This window comes from Bacillus rossius, chromosome 16 (assembly GCF_032445375.1).
Source record: "Bacillus rossius redtenbacheri isolate Brsri chromosome 16, Brsri_v3, whole genome shotgun sequence".
In the NCBI taxonomy this organism is placed as follows: domain Eukaryota; kingdom Metazoa; phylum Arthropoda; class Insecta; order Phasmatodea; family Bacillidae; genus Bacillus; species Bacillus rossius.
In genome coordinates, this window is record NC_086343.1 from 20,723,439 (window position 1) to 20,748,225 (window position 24,787).

The following is a 24,787-nucleotide window of genomic DNA, read 5'->3' on the forward strand; positions in this document are numbered from 1 at the left end:
TTCACGTCGCTATAACCACACATATTTACTTAGTTCGGGATATAATAGTAAATATGGACGAGTTATGTACACAAATGGATATTTTCCTTTCGCCACAGCTGAACATGTACATTGGGACGCCATCTTGTGAACGGCGATCTACCAACTATATTTATATTTTATAAAAGTTTAAAATTAAATTGTGAAAGCAAGTTTAAATACTTTTTAATTCATAGGATTGAAGATTGAATATATATGTATGTACATATAATTATTTTATGCCACGTTTATCTTTTCTTTTTAATTATTAATACAGTAGAATCCCGCTGGAACGACCCCTCACGCAGACCTGCCAACATTCAAATTTAAAAAATCATGAGGTCCTCGATAAAAATTTTCAGGCCCATAAATACAGGTTAGATATAAAAAACAACAAATGAGAATCTTTAAATTTAAGTGACATACCTGTACATATGTTACATGGTCTCTGCTTCAAAATTTATTTCAACAAATTATAGGTTGCAGATTTAATTTAGTTGAACATAATTTAGCGCTGTCGTGTAGTGATCATGCAGGGCCGCAACTAAAAAAGATGTAAAATAACATTCTGCTCGTGTAACACTATTATCACTGTTCACAGCAAAATTAATTTTTTGTAGCGACATGTTTCACAATGTCTCCTCTTCCACTATGCGAGATAGAAAAATCAGCACGGCACACGTTTACAAACGCAAAATTGCTTCCTTTACGTGACTCGAGTATTGATGGAAACTCGTTACTGTAAGCTTTCGTAAAACTTGTTTTGTAACTTTTACAAACAAAATCTTGGGGCCCCGAAAAATCGTGAGGAAACACTATTTTGGCGTGAGGGCGTGAGATGGACCTTAAAATCGTTCGTGAGCCTCACACCAAAATCGTGAGAGTTGGCAGGTCTGCTCACGGTTCCTGAAAAAACGGTCGTACTTACGGAAGGGTCGTTCCAGAGAATTTGGGCAATTTTTGGCCAATAACCCCCCCCCCCCCCCCCCCCCCCCGGCCGTTTCACGGAAAGAACCGTCCTTTATTTGGGTAGCTTTAAAATAACATCGTGCTAACGTTATGTAACGTGGGTAGTTTATTTTTTATCCATTTATCCCCCCCCCCCCTTCCCACTCTTTCGGTGTCACCATTCGTCCCGCCGCGCCGGATGCCTGCCAGACACGTCTCTCGGCGCCAGGTGAGCTAACGGGCGGCATACATAATAACCAACCGACGTGAGAAGGGAAGCGGACGTCAGAGTATTTTCCCTGGGTTTTAAAAGTGTGACAGCTGAGGTTATAAATAAGGGTCGGGCCAAAAAGCTATTTTACATGGTACGTAACTGGGTGGTTTGAAATATAGAGCGGCCGAAACACAAAAATGGGCCGAAGCGATGGCAACGTTTTTTTTTTTTTTTTTACAGCTTCAGATAATGATAAACAAAAAATATATTTAAGCTATATTCAAGATAACCCGAAAAATTTAATTCCAAATACACTTTTAGTTCAATAAACTATGCTTGTAAGCAGTGGAGCAGTGTATACATATATGTAACAATAACAACAAAGAACAATTGAAAAAAAAAAAAAACTCACCAGATTACAGTATTATCCAACATGATATATGCGGCAGCTGTTAATTTTTTTAAGCATTTTTGTTCTTCAAAGTCACACAAGTTAGACACGTCGACGAGACGTAAAACAATAAAAAAAAACATTAACGAACATAAAAAAAATAAATACACAACACCTAACACTTTATTTATCACCTTACTTTTTAAAAAAGTCCTTTATCGTTGCCTGCTTTTTTTTCAAGATGGCATTTTCCGCAAACTCTTTCAACTGCGTTAAGCAGGACCCCACAGCATCACTTGCACCATGCCGCCTCAGAAGATATTCATAGACATCCCCAGCTTTGAGGACGTCTCTCGTCGTCGGCACAACTTCTGGTTCTTCTGCTTCTCCCTCCCCCTCCTCCTCCTCCTCCTCCTCTTCATCTTCATCGCTCGGCTCCTGCCCCTTGACATCATTGGAATCATCATCTTGTGTACCCCAAACTGCAACGTTGTCATCCGCTGTCACGAACTCTGCAAACGTGCAGTCTGGGGCCAATTGCTGCCACGATTCGTCGTCGCATGGCAGAGTGAAAATCTGATGCTGCGGCTTCGTCGAGGGGCCCGGCTGGGGCTTGGCGTCCACTGTGGGTGGGTCGTCAGGGTCGTCAGGGTTTTCAGGGTTGGTGGCAGCGAGAGGCACATCGTCGACTGGTGTGACGAAGTTGGCGTGTCGGAAACAGTTGGCGATTACTTCTGGTTTCAATGCCCTCCAGCTGGTAACAATAGCTTCCGTTGCCCTATACACGTCCCACTTCTTAATCTCTTTCCCGATGTTATGCTGCAACACCATGCTCCGCACAAGCATTTCCCGGTACTTCAGCTTCACCTGCTGGATTATTCCCTGGTCCAGAGGCTGAAGCACGCTGGTGGTGTTCTTAGGCAAGAACACCAGCTCAATATTTCTGAGGTTATCGAGCGGAGGATGCGCAGGGCAATTGTCGACGAACAGGACAACTTTCCTATTCATCACACCCATTTTCGCATCAAAGCTGCGAAGCCACTTCGTGAAAACTGCTGCATTCATCCACGCTTTTTTGTTGAAGTCGTAGTCGCAATGAAGAATGTTCCCCTTGAAACCTCTCGGTTTTTTTGACTTTCCTATTACTAGGGGCTTCATTTTGTCGCTGCCGTTCATGTTGCAGCAAAGGAGGACTGTGAGGCGCTCCTTGCTCCTCTTCGCACCCTTGCATACGTCCCCTTTCACCGCAAGAGTACGGTCTGGCAAGAGGTTATAAAACATCCCCAGCTCGTCTGCGTTGTAAACGTCTCGAGGCTGGTATCGGCTGAGGATGTTCTGAAGCAAGGGCAACCACTCACTTACAGACTTCGGATCAACCGACGCACTTTCGCCGACTATCTTGTGGCTGGATATTCCATGCCGAGCCTTGAAACGATTCAGCCACCCGACTGAACGCTTGAAGTCTGTCAAACCTAACTTCAAAGCAAGTTCGTCCGCCTTTGCCAACATCATTGGCCCACTCACAGGCAAATTTTGAGCTCTCAGCTCACCAAACAACTCCAACATAGCTTCGTCCAAGTTTTCGTACGTCGCGCCTCTCAAATTTTTCAGTTGTACATTGCGGCCTTGCTTCTGTACTGCATTCACAATTTCTTCTCTCTGTTTGAGAATCGTGAAGAGAGTAGACTTCGGAATGTTGTATTGCTGCGCTATCTTAGTCTTGGAAATTGTTTTCTTATCCACTTGCTGGATGATCTCATATTTTTTCATTAGCGAAAGTGTATTTCGCTTGGCACTCATTTTCACAAATGCGAAACGAAAATCCCAAAAATAAAAAATCAAAATCAGTGTAAAACTGCGTGTGTCGTCAACGATCGTTCATAGAATCAAGCCAATAATTTTACCAAATCAAAAACCAAAAACAAATGCGTGTGTCGTCAACAATATACAAAATTCACAAAATCAAACCACTAACCAAATCAGCGTCAAGAAACAAAGCGTAATAAGTCGTCAACAATAATAAAAACCAAGAAATATCCGAATCAACAAGCAAAAGAAGTGTATCCACCAGCGAGCAAGATCACACTAACAAGCCACAAGACAAAGACACGGGATCGAGACGGCAACAGAAATGCGCATGCGCACCACTGTTTACCGTTATCGCTAGGGTGGCCAGTCTGGACTCTGAAGGGGTGGTATCTATTTTTAGCCATGCGTGCGCCTGCCAACAGTACAGCGCTCACCAAGAAAAACGTGACGCGCAGCGCCGTACATAGTGTGTAGCGCACTTGTTTCACATCCGATTTTACTCTTTTTTTTTTTTCGAATTTTTTCACGGTTCCTCGAAAACTGGTCGTTCTTACGGAATGGTCGTTCCAGAGGGGGGTCGTTCGGGAGGGATTCTACTGTATCTAGTTTATACTTCCACCACCAGGGCAGGGAAATTTCAGCGAGATTCATGTGCACGCATATCATCCCTTCCAAAGAGGAGTGAGTTTGCCCCTCCCTTCCTTTTCTTCGTTCCCGCGCATTTCTCCCTATATAAAGGCAAGGTCATCCACCTGAAGTCAGTTGATCGGCCCGATGGCCAGTGAGGCTGGAATCCGCCCACTGACCATAGGACGATCATAGGGGAGCAGCAGAACTGGCTATCCGTTTTCTGCAGTTCGCACCCCTCCTTCGTGAGCCAGGCCATCCGAGGACCTATCTCGGCCTAGGGAATTTGTCAACCCCCCCCCCCCCCCCCCCCTTGACGATAGGGTGTACTGTGTATAATTCAGTGTATGTTGTGAAAGCCGACACAGGCGACCAATTGAACTGTTTGGACATTCAGGTCAATTAAAGTTTCCTTGTAAAAATACCGAAATTTTCAATGAATAGTCTAGCCCCATCCCTCACCCCTCTAGCTATTCATCTACGCCAGCAGGCCGCACAGCAGAGGAAACTCAAGGTCACCTCCGTGAAGCCTCCGCCGGGGTTATTTCCACCCCTGGTGCGGATACCCGGACCACCACCAACCCTGGAGGAGCTCGTCCGACGCCAGGAGAACTGCCCGGATCTGCGCTACGGCTTCCCTCTGCCGAGGGGACTCTGCGAACTCTTGCAGACCGCCCTTCCGAGCATCAGCACAACCACCATCAAGAGGCAAAAAGAGGAAGAGCTCAACCAGCATCAGCCACCTCACCTTTTACGCCCCTATCACCTCATTCCACCTCCACTCTCACTCATACCCAGCCCTCCGAGGACCACTGCTCCTGAACAGACCACCAGCCCCCTCGAACCTCCTTCGAGAGACCAGGAACCCAGCCAGAGACGTATACGAAGTATCCTGCGTCTCTATCGGCACTTCCCGGCTCCCCTGTCACCCATCATCCAGGGATGAAGCAGACCAGGACATCCAGGGATCTACAAACAGCCGTCTCCAATACCGTTCCAGCCCGGAGACGGACGCGTCCGCAACCCCTGCGCCGCCCCTCCAAGAAGACTGCCCAGCCATAATCCTGCCTCAAGACCAGTTCGACCTTCTCCACCCCTGTCTACCCCTGTAAACAGGATACCTGGCTCTCACCCAAGAGGGCTTGATGCGATAAAGAGATCACCTTTAAATTTCACACTCTCTTATAATCATAAGGAATTATGCTTTCTCTTAGTAAGCTTAGTTTCTTTGATGCAAGTAAATTAAAATTTTTTTTTTTCACAAAGATAGCTTTTGAACACAAAAATGATAAAAAAAAATATTGACAAATCACAGGCATGGAATAGTATTTATGTGCTTGTGAGATGACTACTTTCAAGATTATGGCAATTCAAAAAGTAAATCCTTATTGCATACAAATCAGCAGAAACAGTTAAAATGAAGTTACAGAACAAATTTTTTCAGTTCATGTGAAATCATGGTATTTAATAACAGTAATAAATAACCTTTTCATCGGACATTTCGGTACCACTTTAAAGTAAATTGGTTTTTCAAATCAAAACTTTTTTGTTATGCTTTATGTATAATCTTGAACTGTGTTGTGGTCGGATGATGGCAGCCTTTATGCTGCTGTGAATTTTCGGTAAAGGATAATAAAAAGCAATAAAAATCGGTCATGGTTCTCAAGAGACTTTATTTTAATCATGAAACATTTAAAGCAACGTTTTTATGAAATTTGAACAGTACATATTTCCGAACCCAACAAATTCAAGAGTGTTTTAATGTTTGTGTAATTCAGACCAGTTTTGAGCTGGCTGGGAGGGCTAGGTTGCATAGCTGCCAACCATTACGGATTGTCCGTAATTATTACGGTGTAGTGACATATATTACTGAATCACGGGTTGGTAAGAAAGTATTACGGTTTTTTTTTACAAAAACCACAAAAAGCAGTTTACGTAATATTTGTTTACTATGGAACGATATCGCTGACGCTGTGAGTACGATAGCTATCGCTGTCGATATCTTGCAATAGTAGCGCTGTTGCGGCGATTTTTTCAAGCAGTCTCGGCATCCTTTTCGTGTTAACTGTAAACATGGTCGTTAGGTTTGGATTGCGTGGGCGACACATCACTTATTTTACGGTTTAAGAGTGGCAGCGTCACTTATTTTACCGTTTCAGAGTGGCATTGAAAATACGATGAAGCGTGCTGCTGTGCGGAGTGAAAGTACTAGCAAAAGAACACCTGTATTACAAAAATACCGGGACATTTATGCAAGTGAATGGCCGTATTTTTCACGTTCATCTGTGTCTGAGAATCATGTATTCTGCAACGTCTGTAATAGTGATTTTTCGGTTGCCCACAGAGGTAGAGACAACTGCCGAAGACATTTTGAATGCAAGAAACACCGAGATTATGCGAAAGTGAAATCAGACAATAAATCTATTTCGTCTTTTTTTGTAAACAGTGGTGATACGGATGTTACGAATGCAGATTTGTTGTTCACTTCATTTCTAGTTGAGCATAATATCCCATTATCAGTCTCCGACCACTCAGGTAATTTATTTAGGGCTATGTTTCCTGATTCAAAGATTGCACATAAATATGGTTGTGCTAGAACCAAGACGAATGCATTGGTTCAGCAAATGGCAAGTGAATCAGAAAGAGAAATAATTTCTATTTTGCAGCAGGTGCCGTTCTCGTTGGCAACTGATGGAAGTACTGATTCCAATTCTGTGACGCTGTACCCTTTGGTTTTTTTGTTTTTCAATCCAGCTCGAGGTCAGGTATCTGTTGTACTTTTGTCGGTTTTGGAAACTAGTGACAACACCGAGTTAGGAATTTTTTCAGTTATCAATAAAGCGCTCTGTTCTCTCAGAATTCCATGGGAAAACTGCATTGCATTTGCTTCAGATAATGCAAACACAATGACAGGTGAAACAAAAGGAGTAATATCCTTTGTAAAAGAACTCCACCCTGCAGTTGTAATGCAGTGCTGTTCATGCCATTTAGTAAATTTGGCAGCTCAGAAGGCATCCTCACATCTGTTAGTAAATGTTGAAAACTTCTTAGTGCAACTATTTTATTACTTAGAAAAAATCTCTAAAGAGGAAGAATACTTTCAAGGTGTACCAGAAAATTTGTGAGATGAAAAGTCACAAAATTTTGAAGTATGTAAGTACACGTTGGCTTTCTTTGCTTGATTGCATTACTTGGGTTGTAGACCAGTGGGAAGCCTTACAAATGTTGTTCTGTCATGGTCCTCTTCTGAAAGTGGATTCAACAAATAAACAGCATTCAATGTTGAGGTCATTAATGCAGGATCCTGTCACAAAGCTGTACTGTTATTTTTTGGAGTCTGTTCTCCCAGTTTTTAATTGTGTTAATGTGTATTTACAGCAGGAAGCCCCTGTCATACACATCTTGAGAAGAAAGTTTGTTGGTCTTCTGACAGACTTATTTATGAGGTTTATCAAACCATCTGCTCTGAAACTTGGAGCCACTTCAATCACAGAGGTTGAATTTCAGAAGGTTAAAAATCAAAAGTCTGATTCGGAGCTGGTGATTGGTGCGAAAACTAGGGCATACTTACAGGAAAAGTCTGTAAAAGATATAGATGTTAGAAATTTCTATTCTTCTGTGAGGGAGTTTTATGTTGCAGCTTGTATTTATACATTTTGAAAAAGTTTCCTCTTAATGACGTATTCTTAAAACATGCAGAGGTAGCTGACATTTCTGTTAGGCAAGATGTTTCATTTACTTCTGTAGAGTATTTCGTCCATAGATTTCCAAAACTTATAGAAGAAAGTCAGCGTGACAGGCTCGAAGAAGAGATTGCAGCCTATCAATTCGAAAATTTCACAGACGACATTGTAAATTGTTCAAGGTCTGATGAAAGTTGGTGGAAAATAAGTCAGTTGAAAAATGAAAGTGGTCAAATTAAATACAGTGCCCTAAGTAAAGTAATGTTTGCATTATTGAGTGTCGCTCATAGCAATGCCTCCACAGAGTGAATTTTTAGTTCTGTGCGAAAAAATCATACTGAATTTAGGCCGTCATTGTCAACAGTCTCTTTCTGCACTTCTAATTCAAAAAGTAAAGACTGCATCAGATGGCGAAGTGTGCTTCAAGAAACATTTTTCCCAAAAAACAGTTGCAGGCTGCAAAATATGCAACGAAACATCTGACTTCAAGAGTTTAATGTTAGTGTAAAGTGTATGACACAGACAACATAGACGTTTTATGTGAAAAATGCATTTCTTCATTTCAAAATGCTGTTATCAGTGGGCCTATGCTGAAAAATGTAGTTTAATGTATGTTCTGTAGTGTTATTAACAAGGGTGTTGGGGATGGGGTAACTAAACATCCCCCCCCACCCCCCGCAACTCACCACACTGAATCCTGGATATGCCTCCGAGTGATTACTGATGACTGGCATGAAAGGTTGGCAGCTATGAGGTTGTAACAAGATCTCGTATTACATTATGCTCATATTCAGTCTCGCTTATTAATTTTATTTAAAAAATCACCGTGTGGTGCAAAAGAATTGTAAGAAAACTTCATTACAAGGTCATGAAAAGAAGGCCTGAAATTAGTTCACAAGCCCCTGACTGTCATTCTGCTTGCTGTTTGAACATCGGTTGAAATCAAATCCGTAACTGCAGTTAGTGGTCAGTATTCCAATGTTGGGAAACCACCTATACTTGGACGTTCTTGTGCTTGCCCGCGTCGAATATTCCCAGTGTTTTGGAAGTTGGCAACCGATTCAGGCTGAGACCTCTGTCACTGACTGACCTGCTTTCAAGACTCCTGATGTTTATGTTTATTCATTGTGCTAGCGCTGTCGATACTTTCCCCCAAAAGCACAAAGCATACATTGACGAATGAGAATCTTGCATGAAAGGAAGACATGCTAAACTTCCTGGTAATTATTTACGACGATCACTCATCTATCGTAGACCATTCTCAACATTGACACCAGTGTACTAGTCCACTTATTTAAGTAAAGAAATGGAAGTCCCATTGCACACAAAACCTTTAGTAAATTATTTAATGAGTAATTCCTTTAGTCAGGCTATTAATCTGCATGATATATATATTATATATATAAATAAAATCATACAACTGCCATAACAAACATTTGAATTTGTAATGGTTTAGGGTCTAGGGACCATGAAATGATAAACTAAGTAGAAATTATTTTCCTGAAGTCGGGCACAACTACAATATGTATTCTAGTTTCAAAATATACCTAAAAGTGTATTGCAGCATCCCTCATGTTGTACAGTTTTAGTCATGAACGTTGACACCTTACAAGCCGATGTGCTAGATTTGCTGCACATCACCATAGTTGCTTGGTTCATCGATTGGGGGAAAAAAAACTGGCACATAAATGGGGGGGGGGGGGGGAAATGCTTAGTATTTTAAAAACACAGGCACATAGTAATGACAATTCATAAAAATGTTCTGAACAAATTATATTGCATACTATTGTATCATAAAAAGTATTTTACATTTTGAGAATATCCAACACACACAAAATTGCTTTCAATATTGTACTTGACAGTGTTCACAGTACAGAAAGACTGGTAGCCAAAATAACCAATGGTACACTGTCGTTAAGTTACAACTATTACATTTAGACATGAAAAAATGGTGTTCTGCTTCTAATGTCCTAAGCTAGGCTACTTTCACTGCATGTATATCAGAAGAATGAGTCAACAATAACTGAACTACAGATAAATATACTTACAAAAGTTTTTCCAACTCCTCACGTCGTTATTCGTATACATCTTAAGGCTGCATTTACATGTAATTTCAGGTGAGAAAGATGGCTTTTGGTTCAGATGTACAACTACGTTCATTTAATGATTCATGCACTAAAGTAACAAATTTTGAAAAAAATCACATACACACCCCTCTTTGCTCCTGGAAATCATATTGTAAGATGTAGGAAAGTGCAAAAAGAGGACAATTCACAGTGCACTAGTTTTTTCATGGGCCACAGAAAATGGTTGGCCTATACAAATGTGTTTTAGTCCAAAATAAATTCAAACAGAAATTATATAAAAATATATGAGAATATGAACATTCAATCCAAGTAACAAGAAAGTAATAATTTTTTTTGTGACATCTAAAATATAACATTTATTACACTAGACTACATAAGTTCATTGTTTGCTTGACTTGTTTTCAACTTCATAACATTTCTGGACTGCAGACTGTCCCCCCAGCGTGAGCTTAGGAGATCTGCTGCTTCACATTTTGAAATAAAACACCGGGTCGTTATGTTGAGCTCATTAAACCCGGACTGTACGCATTTGCATGGGCTGGAGCTGAGGGAGGGGGAGGGGAGGCTCGCTCACATTTGCAAATAATAACTGCAACGTGGGGATGATAAACATAATTCAATTATACAAAGAAAAAATTAGAATATGAAGTTTTTCGCTTATTGCATGCCTATAGGCATTGAAAATAATTATTAAATCTACGCACAAAATCCTTTGGTCACAGAATTACACCCCCCTCCCTTTTCATTCGCATTCAGCTACTGAAAATCCTACAGATTTGCGACCCTGTGCACAACAATGACGCTCAACCTAAAGTTGATTTGAAACAGCTTAACTACACTTTGAAATACTAATGAATATTTTCTGTTTTTAAGTGTAACTATGTATTTGAAATCGGATAAAAATAATAAAATATCCTCGCAGGTCTAGAAAATGGTTGATGAGGAGTGTAACCGAGGGGTTTTACTGTAATGTAAATCATAGAGCGGGAGCGTGGGGAAGAGACAGCCTCTTTCGCTCTCACAGGGCGTAGGTGCACTGCAAGGGGAAGGGGACAGCGACTGGGAGCATCCAGGCAGTCCTGCCAACCTGGACACCCAACCACTTGCCGAGATGAGGTTCTACACGTGGGACACTCGACTGCTGTTGCTTTCAAACCGATACATTAATTGTGAATCGCATGTGCGGAGGTGATTGCTCTGTCAGGATTTCTTGTTTGGTCGAGCATTTCTCAGTGACGTTAAAAAAAAAAAAATACAAACGTACTTTTCATGAAGCATTTTGTGCTTTTCTCTATCTCAAAAATGGTTTTCTCATTTGAAAGCATGTTATGCATTTAAGTACGTGTAAAAAACCACATCTCGGCATATTGCAAGTGAACACGTTCCTTAATAACCTGTGACATGTAAGTTGTCTCAGACTTTACAGTTATCAATAGCAGTACCAGTCGTGCCCATTTTCCCCAATTGTCGCTCACATGATGTTTGTTTACCAACACTGATAGCTACATGAAGCTGTTTACAAACACACTTGACAGGACAACAGCAACAGGATACGTACAACATTATTTTGGCACTACTGTAGAAATCTGAGACAAGTTGCATGAGAGAGATTACTGTTAGCAAGCTGTATCGGGTGTGTCCATGAACAACACTTGTGTTCGCTTGTTTGACAAGAACTTTCAAGCCCTCAGAAGAAAAGTTTACTATCTCAATTGTCGTGGAGAACGTTTGGACTACCTAAGATTCTTCCCCTCCCCCTCCCCTGTTTGGAAATCACAAACAAAAAGGCAATATTTAACAGCGAAAGTTAATACCTAATAAATTAAACAAATGCAAGAAAGGTAAAGGTTACAATGTATTCCGTTGCACACACAACATATATTGTCTACCTTCTCATTTCCAAAACCTGAAGGCAGAGACATTGCCAATAACACAAACATATGCACGAGTCATTTTGTTTGTGCTACATACACTTTAAAAATTACAGCTTACTGCAAAGCTATTTTGTTAGTCTGAAGTACCAACAGTTACTATGTATATTGGTCCTCAGATATATTTTCACCATCCATGTTTTAAAAATCTACAAGCCAGTCAACAAATGCTTTACAATGCTACACGTATTTCTGGGACGGTTTCACTTCCATTCAATCTCGAATTCATACTTTAAAACAAAATTTAAACTTGTGCTGAACTTTTAGTTGTATTAACTCTTCATACACATCTACAATAACTGTTACATACTACAAATTACACTGCAGTGAACATCATAATGACAAGGTGGATGTCAAGAGTCGGTTCTAATTCAAATTTATGTTTCAAAAGTTTTCAGAAAGTCAAAAACTTGTGCTTGTTCTGTATTGAATGTGAGTTTTTTTTTTTTAATTTTGCTTATAGTTTTTGCATCTTATGATTTATGCAGGTAAAAAAAAATTACTTTTTTCTATTTATTACCGTACTTAATTGTTTTCATGATTCGGCTAGTAAAATTGAGTACAATTTATCATTGAAGCCTTCTCATAAAGAAATAACCACAACCACCTTGGATATTGATGCCTATGACTGCAATAAGACAAGCATTACAAGTAAAGCCCACGTGACATTTTTTTTTGTTGGCTAAACTGATTTTGTTTGTAATTTATAAATGGATGTTTGAGTACGATTTACTCATGGAGTTAGGGATCATCAGGAGACGGCATGCCGTGACGTTGAAGCCTGTCTTACCGTGCCATTGCCGTATTGTTCCGCCCGAAACATTGCGGATACGGCGTTTGACTCGTCTGATGGTTAGCAAGCATGAACTAGAATCTCCGTTGTTGAACACAACAACTTCCATTAAATACAGTCATTTAAAATTGTTTCCACAATTCAAACACTATACACTTCAACCAATGTTTTGGGTATGTAACTAACATGGCACAGGCATTATCTGGAAAAGGGGGGGAGGAGGAGAAGGAAATGGCTTCACCCGGTTACAATGTAATCGTTAGGGACACCTGTATTTCGCGATTTCATTTCATGTCAAGGTATTTCACAAAACACTGTAGCTTTTTCTAAGAGTCATGGCAAATTGTGAGGGTGCAGCAGTACGGTGACCACATCCTCATCGGCCCCGTCAAGAGCGGGACGACACCTCTCACCGACCTCAGCCAAATACCACAGGAGAAAAGCTACAGTATTTTGTGAAATACCTTGACACAAAATATATTCGCGAAATACAGGTGTCTCTAGAAATTGTGCAGATGTGGCCATTTCCCGGGTTTATTACTTCTATCTCAACATAGACTTTTTTGCACTGTACTCTTCGTAAACACCACATATGAAAACAGAAAAATTTCAATCCGTATTTCACTTGCTTTGAATTGTGTGTTGAGTTGTAGCAGGCACCATTAAGAAAAACGTACAGCATTTATTTGTTATGGCTACTTTTTACAGTGATTGCAACTGTCAGATAGATTTTTATTCACATGATCCATGTGAGGGAATGATTAAATTAAACACAATTATTCTCTCATTTTGCAATAGTTCCTAGACACAAAAGGTGCTACTCATGATGCAGTATAAAAACCAGTACTGTTTGTTAAGGAGTTGGTAAAGTTTCCAAAATATAATTTTTTTTATATTCCACTTCAATTTCAAAATTAATTTTTGCTTCGGGCTTCAAAATTTTTTTTCCCCCATGTAGTTAGGGTGAAAATATGTCTTACACGATAGAAAATATTTCAAATAAATTGTACAAATGACAACTGTGATGCTCCACAGTCATTCTTAGTATGTATTACATTAGCTCGTAGTCATGTTCATGTTTAACTCATATCTGTTTAAAATGCTAGTAAAAAAATAGATTTAGAATTGCAATTAAGACTTCAAATTTTTTTGGTGACGTTTGCTTTGACATGATTTCGGAAATGAAACTTCCAGATTTCCCACAAGGGTCAGTCAAACAAAACTAGATGGCTGAGTGAGCCACAGATAAACTTATCTCCATAACTTAAAATATGTACAGTAAAGGGTATTTAACATGCATGTTGGGAACCACGGCTCTGAAGGATTAGCAATTTTGCAGGATTTTCAAACGTTCATGTAGTTTTTACAGAAATAACATAGTAAAACTAATATACAGTACAAAGATTATTAAAACAAGTTGTCATAAGTTGCTTTATGGCAAGAAACAACACAATCAACACTGAGTAAACTAAAACTAAAAACAAGGGCAGCACATTGCCACCACCTGAGGTCAAGGTCAACAAACACTCGAACCACCTGAAAAAAATCTGAACATAGCATCTCGAGAGGTGCCGGCAAAAATATGCTGGATTGGAGAGCACAGACTGTGTTTGAAATATTTAGCATTCAAACTGTCTACACAACATTCAACTGTTCAGCACATTTGTTTAGGTCTTTAAATCAACAGACCATCTGTCCGAAACCTCGCAAGGGAAAATTATTGTTCCCCAATAGTCAAACATTGTTAAACTATTAATTAATCTCAATTCTGTCCTAACAGGGACATGTTACTAATAAAAATATTTAAAACATTGTTTTCCATTGTTATTGCTAAACATTTTGAGCTTATTGGAATAGGAGCTTGCTGCAAAAATGTTTAACTTACCTGCAGAAATCACAAAGTACAGTAGTATCTCGTTCATACACTATACAAAATAAAACAGGCCGGCAGAACGTCAAATAAGCAAACATGCGGGTTAATAGGGAGGTGTTAACAAAAATTCTATTAAACAATGTAGTTCTTTTACACATTATGAACCTAATAATCATGTTTTCAAACAAACCAGAAAATAATTAACGCACATGTACAGAATTGCCTGAAGATAAATACAGCATCTAAAAAGTACTGCCCTGTGATGATTTTAAAAATTTTTTGATCGTAGTCTGCCTTCTTGAGGAGTGTTGTTTCTTTGCTGCAAAGTTCCACCATTCTTGCAGCATTATTACGTAGATATTTTTCTTTTGCAGTGGGCTTACACGCTTTCATTCAGTGTGTTATGTTCTTGTCACAACACATCCAACTCACTAGGTGTTTACACATCAAAACAGTAAACTGATATCCAGGTACAAGCTGTGTCAAATTATTACACTACCAGGTTTTTATAATCAAGATATCATCAGATAACTTGTTTATAAACAAGATAGTACTTACATAAACTAGTAACTTCAATCATTAATCAGGTTTAAAAAAAAAAAAAAAATCTTGCAGACTGCAGATTTATAACTGTTTGCATCACTGAAAATTTGTCCAAGTTGTTTCCGTCAAATGTTGTTTATGATGGCAAAAAGTCTTACTTGAATACGTGCTAGATATTACATTATTATAAAATCACTAACTATGTACTGATTAAAAATTTATCTTGAAAAACTTCATAATGAAAAAAGTAACTAAATATACACACACTTAAACAAGAAAACATTTTAAAGGGAATTCAAGAAGACTTAACTTTTTATTCTTAACATTACTACTGTATAACATAGTAAATGCAATAAAAGCAACCATGCCTGACAACGTGTATAAACTTTCAGCAACTTTTGTTTCCCCCAAAAATTTTAACAGCACATTTGCGATCACGTTAAAATAAATATATATGTGTGATGGTACGAAAACAATCACACGTCACACACAAACTTTGTTTCAGTTCTGTAATTTACAGACATGGATAAGAAAAAACAAATAACATCACAGTTTTCATACTACTCTTTTAATAAAACAATTTGCTAATGGTTTGCACAAAAATATATGCTGTACAGCAATCAATCTGCATGAATTTAAAATGCTCAACATACTTATATAAATTAGTATTTAGGTTTCCAAAACATGTTTTAGGGGAAAAAAAGTTTGTGGATGTTTTATTGAGGTTGCTGAAGTAGTACGCTAAGTTCCAACAACTTCAATGTTTTGTTGACTTTATTGGCAACCAATATTTAAGAAAAACACATATTAACAAAAGTTTCAACTTAGAAGTTAAAAATTTGAAAAATTTACATTTAAATAGCATATCAAAGGCAAAGCACATGTAATAACAAAAAAATATAGTGAATATTAAATTATTTTAAAATTCAAAAGTTTTCCAAATGGAAATTGAGAGCAATGTAAAATATGCGGCAAATCAAATAAGCATTTGAAAACTGTAAATAGTTATTCCACTTTAACAAGGTATGGAACATTACCAAGTCTTTTCTTATCTAAGATAACCAACTGTAACACTTTGGAATGCAAAAGGAATGCTAGTGAGCTTGGCACGAACGTGGCACCTGTAATTTATTCACACACAATACCACACCACAACACAACTCCCTTAAGAAGTATTCATGTTGAAATAGCAATGTCAAGCTGCCACGCTTATAGTGCGGGCCCAAAGTCTCGCAAGCCATCATCGCGGAGGAGGTTGGAAAATATCCTTGGGCGTGGCATTTTTCTTTGAGTGCTATACCCGTTCAAAATATGCTGAGCAGGTAGTACTTAGTGAGCATTATGCATATCAGGGTATCCACTCAAATTTGCAATATACAGTAGAACCCCGATTATCCGCGACTCGATCATCCGATTCGCGGATTAACCGCGATTTATGTCCATCAAGTCCAATTTTTTAGTTACATATAACCAAAGATACAAAATGTATGTAAATGTTAAAATACTTTGCAAAATGTATGTTGGTCAAAGTACTTTGACTCAGTTATGTTTATATACACAGAAAGTTTTTAAAAAAAAATACTAGTACATACATACGTATGTAAATAATATTTTTGTGTTCCATGTTACATGAATAGATTATACACTGGTGCGCGATTCCACGTCCGCATGACCGGACTGTACATTCCCGCGCGCAGCACGGCGCCGTGCCACAGAGATTACCCGGCGCATGGAGACAGTCCATTCCATTAGTGTACGTTGTTGAAGCGTGAAGGTGGTGATAATTTTATGTATTGTAACAGTGATCTGCATTCCGACGGATTATACCGTTGTGTTGTGCGGAAGAGTTGAGCGCAATATTTCATCATGTCATCAAATTAACAGAAAAGAAAGCGAGTGGTACTGTCCATCGACAGCAAAACAAAAATTATAGAATGATTTCAGAGTGGAGAAACGATTGCAAACTTGCGACTGAGTTTGATGTCGGTAACACAACAGTGCGCGACATCATAAAAAATCGCGAAAAAATCCTTCAGTTTGCTTCATAGGCTGACACTTCAAGTGGATTAAATAAACGCAAGACGATGAAAGAATCCACATTTAGCAGCTTGGACACTTGTTTGTTTGAATGGTTTCAACAGAAAAGGTCGGAGGGTGTACCATTAAGTGGCGTAATTTTATCACAGCAGACGTAAATTTTTTTTTAAAAAAACTAGGCTTGACAGAAGAACCATTTTCCTGTTAAATTACTTCTCCGTTATTTTATGAGCACCGACTGTACGGAAGTGTGTGTGTTGCAACTAGTGCTTGGCACGCAAGATAAATTCAGCCTATCACTTGCTGACGCGGCGCAGTGATACGACGGTGTTTGTTTATTTCAAAACTCAGCTAAGAGTGAACGGAGAATAGATATAACGACCCCTCACGGTTCCCGAGATTAGGGTCGTTATAGAGAGGTGGTCGTTATAAGATTTCCGACCCATCTGCAACACTAAGTCATAATAGGCCGTTTTTGCACTAATTCCACGTTCAACAAGCTAAAAATAAAAAATCTAACATTTAAAATTCATATAAATAAAGGGGGATAAAAAAAACGTGAATTATACGAGACAGAGACACCGTTTCAAAACCATCAAATCAAGTCTCAATGCACTGGTATGAAAAATCTTATCTCGAAAAGAATTTTGAAGGCAGTCGTTCTGTAAAACAATAACCAGCCCGATGGTGTTACTGACAACAGAGCAATGAGCTAAGTGTGGCAGCGTCGCTTACGGGCGATGAAAAGAATGAGTGACCTTGGCAGCTATCAGCTGTCTTGGGCCCTCGGACTGGCGGGCGGCTAGCCACACACCTCGGTGCAACAACGACTCGCGTGCCCACGTCTCCGCACACGAAAGACTTAAAAACCACTGCTGCCCAGCACTAAGCAGTCCGCTTCTATGTCAACAACGCACACGCACACAAATAATGTGTGTATATGTAATCTCCGAATGTCCACAGATGGCTGTCTGTGGTCTAATGACCTTTGAGGCAAGCATGACTCGGCTAACCGCGATTTTCGATTATCCGACTCACTCGTCCCCTTCATTAACACGGATAATCGGGGTTCTACTGTAATTTCCCTGACTATTTATTTTTATTTATATATTTTGCAATTTTTTTCTCTCTCCCCCAAAACCTAGCATATTCTCCATTTCATTGTGAGTATGACTATGCACTAATTTTTTTTTTCCCCAGTCTACTTGATGGCAGATTACTATCACTGGAGAATTTCCATTAATCTTATTTACAGAATTTCAAGTGAACTCCCTTACTCCCACAGACCAATGAGTTTTCCCTGATTTTCTCCCCTAATGTGGACCACCTGTACATATATTCACCAGCCTCATTACAATGACCGATATTTTTTAAAGAGTTCCTGTACAACCGGACCTTGCTGAGTCTGTGTACTGTTTGTTTCCTTTCAGCTTAACCGGTCCGTTACAAACAATGCGTTACCACCAAACTATGGAGTTTGACTTGCAAGGCATTTAGCCCGCACTATATATCAACCGGTAATGTTCTCTCGTTTGATTATCATTCTTGGGAAAATAATCCTAAAAATAATGGAATGTTAGAATTGAATTTCGAAAACTGAAAATTGTATTTATTTTGGAGATGCGGACACACAGAATAGGTAAACAAAGGCGATGACCTTCCTGTACACGTAAGGCCCATTCTATATTTCCACACTAACACAAGCGAATGGGGATCACGGACACACGTAAAATAGTAACTACAATTGCAAATGTGTGGATTACACAAAACGAAGATGGACAGTTCGTAACAATTCTGGTATCATGAATCCACGTGACCTAAAGAAGCCAAGTATTTTTCCAGAGTGGTGCATTTGATTACATTTTAATACTATAAAATTTATTTTATTTAAAAAATTATAAAATTTAAATTATATACAAATTCAAAAAGGGTTATCTCTCAATTTTTTATGAATATACCTGTCTTGGCCTTTCAAACTTGTAATTTATCCACATTTTGTATACCATTTCTACGTCAACAAATTAACTTAAGTGCACCGTGGTATCAGAATACGGATAGCGAAACGTACATATTATTTATTAGGTATGCACCTAATTATTTTTGTCAGTTTATCTGTCATAAATGTCTAATTTACAATTGAAATTAAGTATTTTGGTAGAGTTTAGGTGCTGTCAGTGCATCCTACATGCTTTTTTATTTATCTGTAAATTAAATAAGTACATTTTAGTTTAAGTTTTGTACTTACAGCACATCCTGCTGTTTTTCTTTCATTATTGTATCTAGGTAAGAACTTTTTAAAGGATTAATTTCATCAGCACATGTCCCTACAATAAGCAATTTTTATTGATACTTATAAGTACTTACTTATTAAATCTAAATGACACCACATTAGTGGATCACATCCAGGCAAAACCAAAGTGGATTGCTGGTATTTTTATAAATTAATTTTTTGAATCGCTGACATGTTTGTATAGCCAGAAAAAAATTTATCTACAATACTGAGCTCAATCCTAGTCTTAAAGCCTTTAACTGCACAAAAAAAAAGTTAAATTGATTTCCAAAATATTTCACAGCTGTCAGTCGAACTTCCTGTTAGGTAATGTTGTATACTTATGGTCAAAACAATGCTTAGATGACACCAGTGAACAAAATCACTAAACCCTCATGTAATGGAGGGTTCTTCCTTGTTAAAAAAACACTTCCAATGTGCAATAAACCAGTTTTAAAGGTCCCACTTCCCAACCCTGCAGTTATTTATGAATAAACAATATCAACAACCAGAATACAAGGGTCTAAGCCTAACAACATTATCAAAAACATCTTCTCATCTGAAACACCTTAAAACAACACTCTTCGAAAAATACAAACATGAACAACATTCAGAAAAAACCTTAAAACACACTATCTAACTTTGTTCAAGTCTCGATGTGGCAAGATTCGTGCCTCGTCTTGAGCGTTTATAAAATAAATCAAACCAACACACATTTTGCCCACACCTTACTTAGCTGCACATAATAAATAATGTTTACAATGATATTTATACACACTTTTTTTATTATTGCTTTTCTTCGTTGCAACCTTTCGCACAGCGCAGATTCCCTAGTCAAATCAGCGATGAGATACAATTTAAGGTGGCGCTCGGTCGAAGCGACAGAAATGAAGAGCTCTCTACGGAACAGCTTAAAAATTTTCGTAGAAAAAATATGTCACTAGGATAAAAAAAAAAACAAAAAAAACCTCACAAACAGCAGCACCGAAACCATGGCAACTTTACGTAAAACCACGCAAATGTTTCTATTACGCACAGAAGGAAAAAAAACCCATCAACCGAGACTTATAAAGTACTTAAATAGCCGTGCACACTAGTAGTGGCGGATCCAGAAGAAGATCCCGAAGAAGGGGAAAGGGGGGGATGGATGACTCACGTTCAGTAGTTAATGTTTTCCATCCCCTGTTTTCCCCCCAAGAAAATTTTTGTTTCATCCAGTGTAGAATGCGATCGGCCGCTCGTGGATCCACCACTGTCCACTAGCGTGCTACGCGAGTAGAACTACCTAAGAAACAAAGAGTGTCCCAGTGGCGCCCGCGAGAGCGGGGCTCTACAGGTTGAGCGAGCAGATGCTGCAGGGGTTCCCGCATTGGTGCGGGTGGTGGTGGGGGTGGTGGTCGGCGGGGGAGGAGGGGGGGCCCTCCTTGCGGTGCTCCAGCAGCAGCCGGTGGTGCAGCATCTCCCCCACGTACACGTTGTTGAGGGCGAGCCAGGGCGCGGGCGGCCACACAGACATCACGCCCTCGCCCGGGGTCGCGGTCGAGGGGCCCGGGCCGGCCTCCCCGGGGTGCTGCTGGGCCTGGGCCGCCGCCGCCGCCGCCGCCGCCGCTGCCGCCGCGGCCCTCGCCCCCCTCCCCCTGCCCCCTGCAGCACCCCCCTCCACTCACATCACCTGCAAACACACACGCACGCTTCACCCTTCCCTTCTCTCGCACTTGCCGTCGGCTCGCGAATACCATCACTAGAGACGGGACAAATTATTTTTAAAAAAGATAGTCGAGGAAATTTGACATTTCTGTTATGGGAAGTCGGAGAAATTATATTACAGATGTGCGTGGACGCCCTAGGTTTTCTCGGAGTAGGCCTACTGCGGTTTCCTGTCCCCCCCCTCCCCGTAGTTGCATCCTCTCTTAACTAACGTCAATTATTCTGCGGGTCTGGTCCTCGTGTTGCAGTTGGTTCGAGCTCAAGAGAGAACTCGAATCCTTGTGTGTTGTCTCGATGATGTGTTTCCGACCTGATACGAACGTGTGTTATGCCATGATCAGAGACAGGAAAAATTCGCGCTTTCGATGACCTCTAGGATGGACTCCACAACCCCCCCCTACACACTCGGGCAAATGCCACCTGCTCATTGGCTATACCGACTCGTGACACCCGTCGACTGGGACGCTCGCGATTCGATACTTTTTTTGGGTTGAAGGTTTTTTCCAATTGGCTCAAAGTCCTTCAGCTAAACTGTAAGCCAATCCACAGAAGCAATGTAAATTGTACAGTTGTTTGGATTCCAGCATATCGTGAAATGAATCCGCGAATTTTTTTCTGGTCCCTAATCATCACACATTTATGGAATTTCATATTCCCAGGTGATCCATGAATACAAATACTTGCACGGACTTTGTTTCAACTTGTAAGATAAAGCTTAATAAATTTTCAGGTGATAAATTTTTGAACGAAACACACAAACTGCAAGAGATCTTTTGTGATAAATTTGCATGAATAGCGCTTAAATAACAGCAATAAGCATTACATGAATAAACTAACATGTCATGTGAGACTAACTAGGATTGGAGAACGTACAGTGTACACTGTGCTGCACAGCTCTCTCTCTCTCTCTCTCTCTCTCTCTCTCTCTCTCTCTCTCTCTCTCTCTCTCTCTCTCTCTCTCTCTCTCTCTCTCTCTCTCTCTATATATATATATATATATATATATATATATATATATATCAATTCGTATTTTGCAAAGCTTGACTCTGATATGAATAAAAAAAACCATAAACAATTGTAATTTAAAGTTTAAAAACCCTTTCCTCTGAAATAAGTTTTTTAGCCCATGCACTTCTGTAAATATTCTGATGTGCTTTGTCAAAGCCACACATAAACAGAATGTTATCAAATATTCTAGTACCAGTGATAGTATATTTGTTTATTTAATCAAGGCCAGATTCAGCCCCTAGCTGTTTTGAAAAATCAAGACTCAAAATTTTAAACATTTAATCTAGACTTTCAAATGTAAACGTCGACCTGTCACTTGTAAAAATCAACATTACCAACAAAAACATGATGAATGCATGTGTAAATCAGAAATCAAAAGACACAAAAATTAAGTTACTTAATGACAAGTCTTAGTTATGAATAATCTAAACCAATTTCAGCAGCTAAAAACTAGAAAACTAAACATTGAGTAGGAATGTAAAATGTAACACAATATTGATTTACATCTGATCTGAGCATTTTAGAATTGACTACTCTTACATTGCAGTGTGGAAGTTAATGGGTACTTTCTCTCCTTTCTAAAACACACTGACTGCTGTTAACGCTGTCCTTGTTTCTGCATGTGCTGTTGCCATGTATCATACAAATTTAAAATTGTATTTTTTAGACTACGAGTTTTTGCCTATTGTATAGCATTGAAATATGCATCAGACAATATTTATTTTGCATAATTAATGCCATATTAAGGGGTCATAAAAAATAAACATAAACAAAAAAGAATCTTCACTGGGTACTCCGAACTGTATCACTTCAAAAAATTAACCTACAAGTGTATTCTATTCAGATTCTTTCTGTTAGTAACTTCATGTTTTAGGACAAGACAAAAACTCTTTATGTTAAAGTTATATAATTTTATTAAATCCTAAAAGGATTTTTTTCAGAATCTGACACATCTAAAAGTTAATCAGCAACATAATTTTTTTGTTATCAAAGTTAGCATGGTTACAATGTATTATTCATAACTATTTTGAGAAAATGCATCTTTAACTTTAAATCATTCAAAATTTATTGTAAACTTAGTTTTCCCGAGTGATAAAGATAGTGTGTGAGCAACACATCACTAATAGCATCATTTCATCACAGTTTTCAATTTGTTAATATGGGATTGTCTTCACGTCCATACTTTTTATGACTAAGTGTTCCTTTTTGATATATTTTTGCATTGAACACACACATTCATCGATAAATTGCACAAAAAGTCCAAAGTGTTCAGATTAGCTGTAATGCACTATAACTTTACAAATTTGTTGCACAGCTACATTCTTTCAGTTTAATTGTATCATAGTGAAACCCTCTTAATGCTAAAATTTATATTTGAAATCACATAGGCATTATAATACAAAGGTACTAAGTAGTTTGCTTCATTCTAAGCATGGTTATAATGTAATACAAAGTTGTTTTCGTCCCACCGGGAAACTATGTTGCATGTATTAAGGAATGGTTGATACAATTTTCTGAGAATGAAAGGAAAGAAGGAAAAAAAAAACCCACTAAGTTTTAACTAAAATAATACTGATTCCAGCTCCTAGATTTAATTTAGGATAGGAAAAATAACCATAAAAGTACAAATTTATCCAAAATGATGTCTCCTTGTAAGTAATTTCTGAAACTTTAGTACATTATAATTTTGTGAATGCCTATTCATATTGCACAGCACAAAACTATTTTTGAACTACTTTTCATGTAACTTAATAATATATTTTATTTGCAAAAAAAAAAAAAAATTGGTATAGTATAAAATTATGTGCAGGAATTCTACTTTTTTTAAGGAGTATTAAAACTAATTTTGCAATAATTTGGTTTATACAGGCCTCGTTATTACAAAGTGCTGAAATAATAATTCCTTCAGGTTTGTATTAATGAGGTTTGCCTATATGTGATTATGGGAATGGTTTCACCAATAAAAATACAATAAAGTTTCAGATCAGCACACACGCATCACGTACCAGACGGAAGGAACTGCCGTGAGGGAGGGGCAGAAGGGGCATTTTTTATTTTATTATAGAGATCATTTTTAATGCTTGGGTGTACATGATACAATAAAATTTTCAAGTCTATTTTTAATATAATTTATAGGAAACCTTGAGCATAGATCATGTTTACAGTTTTAAGATTTTTTTTTTTTTAAATTGCAGGGTCTTAAAAAGTTATACACTGAAACTATTTGCCTCCGGCCGTTTTTTTTCTCTCCACGGCCTGGTCGGAAGGTGTCTGCTTCACAAGAACAGCGGTCCCCTGGCAGTGGTGGATCCAGGATTTTGGTTTGGGAGGGGCTTGACCCAGCTGAGGCTAGGCTTTATCAAGGCAAACACTAAAACAATAGTGGACCCAGATGCTTTCGGAGGGGGCTTGAGCCCCTTAGCCCCCCCCCCCCCCTCTGGATCCGCTACTGTCCCCTGGGGAAGTACCTGCAATATCTGACTGGCCTCGAACGCGGTGCCGGGCAGAAGGATGACCGGAGAGGACACGTGGCCCGACTCGACGCACACCATGTTCGGGAACTCGTCGTCGCCAAAGTCTGCGATCTCCTTGGCCTTCTCGATCCACGGGTTCCACACCACTGCACAGTGCACAATTCATTCGCATCCCCTCCGTCGCAAGTACATTTACAGAAACAGAGAAACTTTCCGAAACATTGTTTGCTTATCAACATTTTGTATGATAAATCTTGCACACATAGCTGGTTGGGCACAATCTTTTTTTTTGGTAAAACCTTGGTTTAGATGATGTGCTGTTAAAAATTAACCTCCAAGGAAGTTTAAGACTCCAAGGATATTCAAATGATATTT

The 24,787-nt window shown here is 39.0% G+C and overlaps 2 protein-coding genes across 2 annotated transcripts in view; both read right to left on the reverse strand.

Annotated features, from left to right (window-relative positions):
- Window positions 1-1,766: 1,766 nt before the first annotated feature.
- LOC134540324 (tigger transposable element-derived protein 6-like) lies at window positions 1,767-20,739 on the reverse strand. The gene is made up of 3 exons (XM_063382986.1): window positions 20,558-20,739; window positions 4,527-4,629; window positions 1,767-2,906 (listed from the first exon to the last, which is right to left on the reverse strand). Exons 1-3 carry the CDS (start codon window positions 20,737-20,739, stop codon window positions 1,767-1,769), a joined length of 1,425 nt encoding a protein of 474 aa, XP_063239056.1.
- Window positions 20,740-20,853: 114 nt separating this feature from the next.
- LOC134540036 (uncharacterized) overlaps window positions 20,854-24,787 on the reverse strand; it is a 96,103-nt gene continuing 92,169 nt past the window's right edge. The window contains exons 7-8 of the mRNA XM_063382476.1: window positions 24,407-24,558; window positions 20,854-20,895 (exon numbers count right to left, since the gene is read on the reverse strand). Coding sequence (XP_063238546.1) covers window positions 20,887-20,895; window positions 24,407-24,558 — 161 coding nt within the window. The 3' untranslated portion in view covers window positions 20,854-20,886. The remainder of the gene's footprint in view (window positions 20,896-24,406; window positions 24,559-24,787) is intronic.